The sequence below is a fragment of the Solanum dulcamara genome, chromosome 11, assembly GCF_947179165.1.
Source record: "Solanum dulcamara chromosome 11, daSolDulc1.2, whole genome shotgun sequence".
Taxonomy (NCBI): Eukaryota; Viridiplantae; Streptophyta; class Magnoliopsida; order Solanales; family Solanaceae; genus Solanum; species Solanum dulcamara.
In genome coordinates, this window is record NC_077247.1 from 62,100,979 (window position 1) to 62,111,697 (window position 10,719).

Below are 10,719 nucleotides of genomic sequence, written 5' to 3' on the forward strand. Positions count from 1 at the left end.
GAGTTTCTGATTGGTGGAATGAGATAGATAAGAATATTATTTGAAATTATTATATCTCACCTTTTTATATAAGATAACTCATATCCCCAACATTTTATTAATCCTAGGACTAAATAATATATATTACCAAACACGATAACATAATCTCATGAGATAGCCCGAAATGACTATCTTTACCCCCACCGACTAATGATTTTTTATAGTTTTAATCACTTTAACACGACATAAGATGAACCATTTTTATTTAATTGGATAATTTATTCTTTTTTGATTGCGAAGAACACAGCCCCTATAGCTCAGTGGTAGAGCATCAGTCTTGTAAACTGAAGGTCTGTCGTTCGATCCTGTATGGGAGCAAACATTTATTTTTTTGAAACTTGACGTCTTCCTTTTTGGCAAACCCTAGCTGATGCAATTCTCTGTTATTTTTTCTTGCTCTTTTTGAATTGTTACTCCAAATGGCTTCAATTCTGCGGAAAGCTCTGAGGAACCAATTTCAATCTGCCACAGCAAGAATCATCACTAATCTTAATAAATCCGAACCGGCAATCCTCAGTTCTACACCTCAGCCACCAATCTTGGCTCAGTCTTGTTGCAGCAGAAGATATCAAATACCCTTTTGCCTTCAAGGCGAAACAGAGGATTCAAATCTGAATGTTTCCCCTTGCTCACTGGTTTACCCAGGTTTCTCTTTCGGGCTTTTCCTAAACCCCATTTCTCAAATTGGGGGAATTAAATCTGAGAATGATGGAGGTGTCGTCTTAGAAGATGATTCACTGAAGATATGGGCGGATAGTGTGAAAAAAAAGAGGAAGAAGAAAATGAACAAGCATAAGTTGAAGAAGCTTAGGAAGAGCTTGAGGAGGAAGACAAAGACATAGGTGAAATTTCATGTCCCTTTCCGGCATAATGTTAATTGTTTCTGACTGAATGATAGTCCTTTCTCCCATGTCCATCATCATTTTGTGTTGAAAATATTGCTCAATTTCGACTGCTAAATCATGTTTTAGGAATAATGAACCTTTTATCCTCCCGAGTAGAGAGGTATGTTTGGGATTTATTGATCAGGCTTTGTGAAAGTGTTGCAGTCTAACCTAGATAAGCCATCATCTTAGGAGGTTTTAGGGCTACGCTGAAGAACTCTTGAGAAATCTCTTCCACATCTATAGCTAGTTGTTGCTGTTATTTACAATGATTTGAACTCTGAAGAACGGATCAATAGCTAGTTTTTGCTGTTATTTACAATGATTTGAACTCTAAAGAACGGATGCTAATAGGTCAAAAAAAAAACTACAGTTGATTAATAATTTATTTTGCGGGGGTTTATAATTTGCTTTGACACTTTCTCTGTTGCCTCCACATCTCACCTCTTTCTTTGGTGAGTGAAGAGCTTCATGTCATTCAGTTTGAAGAAACTAAATTGCTTTTGGTTGATTTCAGCCTTTTAATTTCTGTTCTTTTATATGCTTCATGTTCCAATCTTCTTCATTGTAGTAATGTGTCGAGAGTTTGCCTTGGTAAATTACTTTATGGATTTTATGTTTTACGGCTGTAAAGTATGTGTGTGCACTACTCCATCTCCCAACTTCCAATAATATTTCCAAATTGAATCTCTAAGAGCATGTCTGTGTAGTTGATATAACCAGTAAAGATAATTTGCATACCCAAGAGTGTGATCTAACGTTGATGAAGTTAGAATAAAATTCTGGAAGATCATGCTTCAAATCCCAGTAGATAAAAAAAGCTAGTCAGTTTCTTCCTATCCTAAAGCCTTGGTGGACAGAGTTACCGGTACGTGTACAGTGCGGAAGATATAGGCACTCCATATAATATTTGACGTGTTCGTGAATTTTATGTGCCATTTATGTGAAATTTTTATTTTTTTTGATTGAGAGATATAGATAGGCCACTTGGGTCTTGCTATTTTAACATGGATTGAAATCTTAACTGGGGGCCAACTTTGCTTGGGTTGTGGGCAAAGGTATAGCAAAAAAGAGAGAAAGAAGAAGAGTGGCTTAGATGTCAGTCCTTCCGTGTTCCAATTAATTCAATTATTGAAACAATGAGATAAAAACTAGGCGAAACTACTGTGAGGAGCAGAAATAGATTAAGGCACTTGAACTCTTTATACTACCCTGATTTGATCTTGATGCTTTATTTGTGCCCTCTGTTTGCTTGATAAGATTCTTGTGCCTTTACCTATGACTCCCTTGTATCCTAGGAAATCTTACTGTGAGAGAAGAGCTACTTTCCCGTGCATAGCTATAATTTTCTTCACACAAGTTTCGTGAGATTTTTTCACCTTAATCTAGACCTAGGTTGCTTGAGCTAGTCCTGTGGTATGCATTGTGCGTTAAGTAGGTTGGCTGATTGAGTTGCCAACCATATTTTGGACTTGTTAGAGGGCATCTATTTTTCTTAAGTTGATCAGATTCATTTCACCCATAGTTCCTGGTTTCCTTGACTCATATTTCAACTTATAATCGGCATTTCATGGAGCCAGTTCAGAACCGACGGCGTTGAGATTGTTGAATGCATTGAGGCTTGATATGCTTAAAATGGCCTATGTCTCAGAGGTATCAGGGCTACTTGGTTCAGCATGATCAGTGCCCTCCGACTTAAATTATTGTGACGTTCAGTCTAGGCCGGAGAGGATATAAAAAAAAAGATCCCTCCAAGACCTCAATCTCCTTGAGGATGTTGTAATGCTTGTTCTCTGTTATAGACCTTGGCCTACTTGGTCACGTAGGATACAACTATATTGGAGATTCCACATTTACCCATATAATACAACTATATTTTTCTCAATTTCCAACTAACACAATTGCTTGATGTACACGAAGAATAGTTTATTTATTTTATAATGGTTGTCTCTGGGCCATATTCCCGTGTACCTGAAGTGCTGTCCCAAAAGGATAGCCTTTTATGCAATCCCTCTTACTTATGTTTTCTTTCCTTAGGGGTCGTTTGGTAGCTGGTATTAGGTAAGTTATTCATGTATTAAATGTTGCATAAGTAATACTTTGTTTGGTAGCATTCTTTAACTATGTATAAAATTAATACAGTGTTTGGTTTGCAATTTAAAAACCCACATAACTAATATATATAAGTTATGAGGGAATCTATACATTATTTTATGCAGGATAGAAGATGGAATAACTATTATATTATTAACTAAACTTAACATAAAATATTATATTGATTTCGTAGTAACTAATCCTTACATTACTAATATTTGCATAACTTTAGCAGCTACCAAACGACCCCTTATTGTGACAATATAAATTTTAAAACCCTTTTGTCATTGTTGTCTTGCTGATAATCTTTTTTCTTAGAGCGATGTAGCACAACACTCATTCTGATTGTGATATTGGATGGACCCTCTTTTCCTTACCATCCTCTCCTACCCAGAGTGATTTTCTTGCGAGTCAAATTTGGAAAGTTGGTTGATGACATCAACATTTAGGACTGTAGTATGATATAATGAAGAAATCTGTTCTAGCCAATTGGAACTTTATTAATATGGAATACTATCTAGAAAAATATAGTTTTGAAAAAATCAAGGACCTCCTTGCTTTGTTCTGAATTTATTAGTGTCTCGGCTTGGATAGATTCCTGATATTCCATGTTGAAGCTTTTCAGCTGTTCTTGTTTTTTTTTTTTGTATGCTTGCATGGTCATCCTCAAATTGAAGATCTGTGCTTTATTTAGTTTAACTTGATCATTGCCAATCCGAGGTTGGTTTTGGTTCCAAATCTTTTACCTTTGCACTTGGAGTGTTAGAGATCCGAGAAAAGGCAGAGCTTGTTTCTTATGCGGTTATGTTAATGGATTCAGTTATCCTATCAATAGTGGATGATTTAGCTCATTAATGGAAGTTGTTATAAATCTGTGTGAATGAGCTTGGCAATTGATGATATTTCCATATTTTGTATGTGTAGTCATCACAGTTTTCTCCTCCTCACTTCTTTGCTTACTGCTTTTGTGAAAATGAGTGAGGAACTTCTCATGTGCTTCTTACATCTACTACTACATATTTGATTAGGAAAATACCGAGAAGTAAGAAGTTAGAATGATGTTCTCTTTCCTTCTTCTTTTTTTCTGCCTTGGTGGCATCCGTTCGTTTTTCTTTCTTCGTTTCATTTCAAAGTGTTTATGGTTTCTATGTATTGGACCTAAACATATCTTATCACCATCATCCTCGTCATCATCTCCCAACTGTTCCCAAAGATTGGAGTGGGAATGGAAATCCTAGTTTATCTAGTTGTATGCATAAATTCCAGTAATTTGATTGAAAACCAGATGTGCATTTAGTTCTGTTTTCCATCTTTCTGGATATGAGTCTTCAGAGAGGTCATATCGTGTTGCAATATGTGACCCCAAAGGCTGGGTTGGTGTCCTTATGGCACCATTCTGTTTGTCTGGCTTTATTTCTTGTTCTGATGTCAATAGCCTTTTAGTCCTTTGGTTTGCTATTCTGTGTTATGTGCCAAACAAAGCATTCTCTATCAACAGTTTAATGATGTAAGAAAACAAGTAGGGCTATTTAGTTCACAGTTAGTGTAGGGAAGAATTATTCATGTGTTGCATTGCATCCTGGACTTTGATCTAGTAGTAAGAACTCAACACGTAATGATCGGGTCAGGAGCACTTAACATGTTTGAACTAGGGGCTACCATATTACGATAGATAACCAATTACTAAATCATAATCGATTCTTTTGATACTATGATTTTGATATAAATAGGTATTGGGATGCCTTCTAAAAAAATGAAATTCGATATTTATAAAAAAAAATTATTGAAATATCAAATATGGTATCGAATTATGTTATTACGTATATAATTCATGTATATTTTATTATAATACCAATAAATATATAAAATAGTATTAATAGTACAAAACTAATTATTTAGATTTTAGAATGTTGAAACTTTGATTATTCTATCTTGATTGAAATGACTTTTTTTATGTAATTGACTAACAAAGAGAATTATTTTGTACATTCTTTTGAATATTTTTACATGTATAAGATGTTCGTATAATATGATTGAGACGTTTCTTGAAGAATTCATAATATAATTGAGATGTTTCTTAAAAAATTTAATCACAATTCTCTATTACATTAGTGTATGTAAGTCGAAGTCAGACAAACAATAATTATAATTTATTATACTGCATAATACCAAATTGAACTTTAATAGATGAATTGTTATGCTCATTACTATAAATATTTTATTCTTTTAATACTTGCATCTATGTCATAGTGAGTGTGTGCGCGCATTTCATGGGTAGTTTGATAAAAAAAAAATGCCTTTTTCATTTTAATTTTTTTCTCTTATTTTTTTTAGTTTTTATATATTTAAAAATTATAAAAAAATACTTTAAATTACGATAATTAATAATTAAAAATATTTAAAAGATATGTATAAAATTGGTTGAGTCTTAAAATTTTATAAGTGCCACATAAAATGGGATAGAGGGGGTAAAATATATTATTTAAAAATACATAAAGAGTATTACAAATCATAATAAATTAACTACTTCAAATATTTAAAAGATATATAAAAGTTTGATTGACTATCGAAATTCTATTAGTGCCGCATAAACTGAACAAAGAGAGTAATATATATTATTTGAGAATTACATAAAATAATATTATAAATCATAATAATTAACAATTTAAAATATATTAAAATTTATTGACTCCAAATTTTATACATAACATCAAAGAGAAAAAAATAACACATATTAAGCCCGTAAAAAGCACAGAATTTTCATCACTATTACAAATAGTGTTCACATCTTTTACCACAAAGTATTTCGCATATTCTCGTATTATTCATATCACATACATGTATTGTTTTATATTTTCTACTACAAACTTAGTTGGATTTATATTTTTACTAGTGAGGAAAAGCTAGTGTTATATACGGGTCCAATATTTATTTTATTAATTTTTTTAAGTGGTGTTAATTAAATTATTTTTGCTTTTTAAAAAAAAATGAATTATGTATATGTATGTGGTAGTAAATCATCCCATTAACAATAAAATGAATACATTATAAATATATAATTAGTATTGATTAAATTTTTAATGGTGTTGATTAAATGATTTTAATTTTTTGGTCTATAATGAGTTTTATATATTTGTGTGGTAGTAAATAGTCTCATTCTTTTTTCTGGACAACCTAATGGAAGTGGCGCCTTGTGAGGTCCATAATTGAAATATTTTTCTTCATCGATTGTCAGTTTTTTACTCAAAGTAGTTATAAAATTTAAAAAAAACAAAAACTAGCGACATTCAAAAATAAACTTATAACTAAATTGTATAATTTTAGAACTACAGGGCGAAGCTTAAGTGAGTCCTATAATTTCGAAAAAAATGTACCTGAATTAAATTAAAGTGGAAGAAAAAAAATACTTTTAAATTTTTTCCCCAAAAATATCCTTTCCTGCTTTAGCTGCTCAACTCTCAATTATATAATAAGAGGATATGATCAATTAAACTAGTATTAGTTAAGATAGAAGTCTCTTTTTTAATTCAACTAACAAACTATATATTGTATTATCTAGCTTATGTTGAAATTCTTTTTATAATCCCTGCCATCTCAATTTTAATAACTTTTTATAATAATTGCAGTTATTATACATAAATAACTTTATCGTTCAGTTGTGATAAAGATGACTAAGACATTAATTTTAATGAGTTGTTAATTAAATTTACATAATATGACAGTCAAAATATATAACATAAATAATAAATTATATATTTATATTTAGATATAGTCTATATTATAGTCAAACTATAATGTTGACTATAATCTAATTGTTTTATTTGATTAAATTATAATTTAATAGTCATAAATTATAGTTAAATTTTTTGTTATAAATAACACTATTTTTCAAAGAAAAAAATATTCAATTGAGGAGAAGAAGTGCATATATAATATTACAAATGATGAACTTCACAAAAATTTTATTGATAGTTTTTGTGATGAGTGTTTTAACAAATGTTGAAGCTGTTGGTGAGGAAAAAATGTCTTGCAAAGCAAAATGCATAATTCATTGTATCGCAAGTAAACCCAAGTCTCCTGGAATAACTTGGGATTGCTATGACGACTGTATGAAACATTGTAAGGATCAAATTTCTCCTGAAGATGCCCTAAATTTAAAGAAGGTATAATTTAATTTCACTAAATTTCCTTACTTTATAACTTTTTATGTTAATATCACTTAATTTATGGCATACATTTTGATTAATTTTATGCAGATTCGAAGCTAATGAAGGAGTTGCTGGGAAGAATGTTCAGTAAAATATATGAAAAAGACGTGTAATCTTATGCTTGTTGTTTTTGCAAAAGCATAAGTAATTAAAAAAATTAAGATAAATATATCTTCTAATGATTGATATCTTATTGCTCTAAATGTAGTGATTGATATTTTCTTCTAATGAAATGGGGGAATATTTTGGAATTTCATCTTTTTATTATTTACCCTCCGCAATCGTTTCATAAAATTGCAAGAAAATATATTTGATTGTGTTTCCATTTTAATGTATTCTATTCTCTCTATACATTTGTGGGTTACTATTTATATTTCTAGCGATAGTATATCAGATTTTTTCATTTCGAAATGTCTACGACAAAGTAAAATTATGACGACATTAAAGTATTGAATTTAAGTTAGTGTTTGGCCCCAAGTTTCTAAATATTCTTGGGAAGTAATTTTTGGGTCATGTGTTTGGCTATAAAATTTTTCAAGAATATTTCACTGTTTCAAAAAATATTATTTTATATCCGTAAGTTCTAAAAATTATTAAAAATACTCATAAGTTTGTGTTATTATTTTATAATGAACATATTCCGCTAATAAAAACTTATAACATAATTGATAACAATCAACAATAACAAAATAACAATATGGGCAAGAGTAATATATTAATCGAATTAAAAATAAATTATTCTTTTTTTTCAATCTTATCACTCAAACTATTCTTTTTCGGATGAGGTAATAACAAATTATTTTTTAATAAAATATTCGCACATTCTACGAACAAACTATTTTCGACAATAAATGATAGGTATTTTTATAAAATATAAAAGTTTGGGTAATTTTTAAAATTTTTCTAGTTCCTAATAACTTGGGAACTAGAGATATTGCCAATATGGCCAAATAAGAATTTTTCAAATTTTTCCCAAAAACTATTTGAAATAGACATATAACCAATAACACAAAGTGTGTCTGAAGGCCAAAGTAATTAATCTCAAGGCTCAAATTATGCTGAAAAACATAAGTTCACAAATAGACCAGCAAAAATCACATCCCAATACCACTTTTTCTACTAAACTAGCTAAACTACACCTAACAAGATTAATTCGCTTAAAAGAACTTGTTACGCTATCCAAGTCACCAAAAATTCAACTAAAACACCCGATTCAAAAGAATATTAGCATCCTTAGGAAAAAATTCATGGCTACAAAGAAAAGCCAAGGATATTGCTAATATAAAAATAAAGAAGCTAGAAATGAAAAACAAAGTATGTTAATATAAATACGTCATAAATAAAAGGGGGAAAAAGTTAATTTACCAAATCCGTCAACCATCAAATAGCATCACAATTCATCTCACAGACAATTTGTCGAACAAGTTGCGTGCAATACTTTAAACAAGCTCTTTGAGACACTTAGACACGAGAATTACCTCCCCCAATTTACTGAGATTTATAGTTCAGAATCACGTGAAAAAATGAGGGGGGGAAATTAATTTAAATATCTAACTAGTCCACACCAATGCTTAACTGGACATAGGATTTTATTGGTTGTTTCAATATAATAAAATGAACCATTTCTCTTCTTTTTGTGGAAAGAAATTATGTTCAAGTAAGCAAATAAGTCATGATTTCAGGAGTCTATCTATCGCGTATAGACTCTAAGAGCGTGATGGCCTATCTATCGAGGTAAAGTCGGAACCTAAATGATCGAATGGAACAATATATAGACAAGTAAATCGTTCCAACATATGACTTTTGATACGAAGTATAAAAAAATGAAAAGATATTTTTATTTTTTATTTACATAATAAAGATACGTAGAATATACTTTAAATTCTTGGAGCACATCGCACAAAATGAAAAATACCAATATTACATAATTTTCAAAATGAAAAATGTGTGAGGATCACAGAGCCGAAAAAGGCCACAACATTGAATTGATGAGTTGGCATGGAAAACGGAGGAGCACATAAATTGCACCCATGAATTCTTGTGGTGGTTGGTCAATAGTTTTACAGTTTACCATTCGTTATTTTTCTTTGCAGATGGAAATTGGCCTAACACCTGTAATTCATTGTGTCCTATATAACTCATTCCCTTTCCACTCCTTCATTGTCCTCATCCTTACTAATTTGCACAGTTTTTTCTCTTAAAAAAACTACTGCAAATCTCAAAGGATCATTATTCACTCAAACTTTCTCCGTTGAAAAAACTAAAAAGGAAAAAAAAATACCCAAAAAAAGTAAAAATGGCTCGTCAAATTATTGTTTTGGCTCTCTTATTTGTCGCCGTTGCTGGATTTGCTACGGCGGATAATTCCCCAAGCAGCTCCCCTGCTGCATCCCCTTCCTCAACCCCATCAGCAACATCGCCATCAACATCCCCAGCAACATCACCATCAACATCGGCAACATCATCCGCATCATCACCATCCACATCCACTCCAGCAGCAGCTTCACCAAACGGCAATAGTGCCAATGCACCCACTGCCGCGGCCACCACCCCATCATCCTCTGCCTCTTCTCCTACAAGTACACCAACAGCATCATCCCCATCATCATCATCATCATCATCGTCGTCGTCATCATCCCCATCATCATCTCCTAAATCTTCAAATTCCGGCTCTGTTCCTTTCTCCTCTTCTCCAACTTCAAGTGCGGAAACTCCTGAAGAGGAACCCGCATCACCGCCATCTCCCGACAGCGACGCTTCTACCTCACCCACTACCTCTGCGGCTCCCAACGCTGCAACACCTGCTGAGGCACCCGCCGCCGACGCCAGTGCCGCCGCCACATTGAAGGCTGTCTCCTCTGTTTTTGCTGCTGCCATCGCTCTTCTAATTTATTGATTAATTAATACTACTAATTTTTTAAATTCTTAATTCTGTGAAATTAAACAAAGAGAGAAGAGCTAACCAATTTGTTGATTTAGTGACATGTACTTGTTGTAACTTCCTTGTTCATCCATCATGTATATTTTTTTTATATTTAAATTAGCTTTAATAAAATGATCAAATGAAAAGATCTGACTGTTTGAATAAATATTTCATTTGCATTTTTATTGTTTTACTCTATATCACGTATTTGATCCGATTAAATTTAGAGAATTTTATATTGAGAATAAAGAAAATCTCCAAGTATTTGCCTAATTGGAGGATGAAATGGCGTCCCCATCATTGGAGAGTGAAAGTAAACAATATAAACATAAAAAAATAAATATGAAGAGTTGAAGAGTGTTTTCTTCTTCTTCTTCTTTTAGAAAAAAGTTTAAAATTGATTTAACCGAAACCTTAATATTTAAGTATGACGATTTACGAGTGTCAGCTCACCCAGAAGATTGACATTGATCGAAGGTGCGACCCATAATAAATACTGTACTTTATTAAGATAGCAGTTCATTCACTTAACTAATTAACTAATTTGATGCGAGTAGTTGTAATTGTCAAA

General features: G+C 31.8%; 1 protein-coding gene and 1 non-coding gene across 2 annotated transcripts; both read left to right on the forward strand.

The window, feature by feature from the left end:
* Positions 1–283: 283 nt before the first annotated feature.
* LOC129874802 (uncharacterized) lies at positions 284–1,211 on the forward strand. Its single transcript, XM_055950162.1, has one exon. The coding sequence runs from the start codon at positions 459–461 to the stop codon at positions 879–881; it is 423 nt and encodes a 140-aa protein (XP_055806137.1). The 5' UTR covers positions 284–458; the 3' UTR covers positions 882–1,211.
* On the forward strand, positions 286–357 carry TRNAT-UGU (transfer RNA threonine (anticodon UGU)). Its single transcript has one exon. It is a non-coding gene; the product is annotated as a tRNA-Thr (tRNA).
* Positions 1,212–10,719: the final 9,508 nt, after the last annotated feature.

Coding starts and splice junctions, on each gene's coding strand:
- LOC129874802 (XM_055950162.1), top strand. CDS start 459: ATGGCTTCAATTCTGCGGAAAGCTCTGAGGAACCAATTTCAATCTGCC.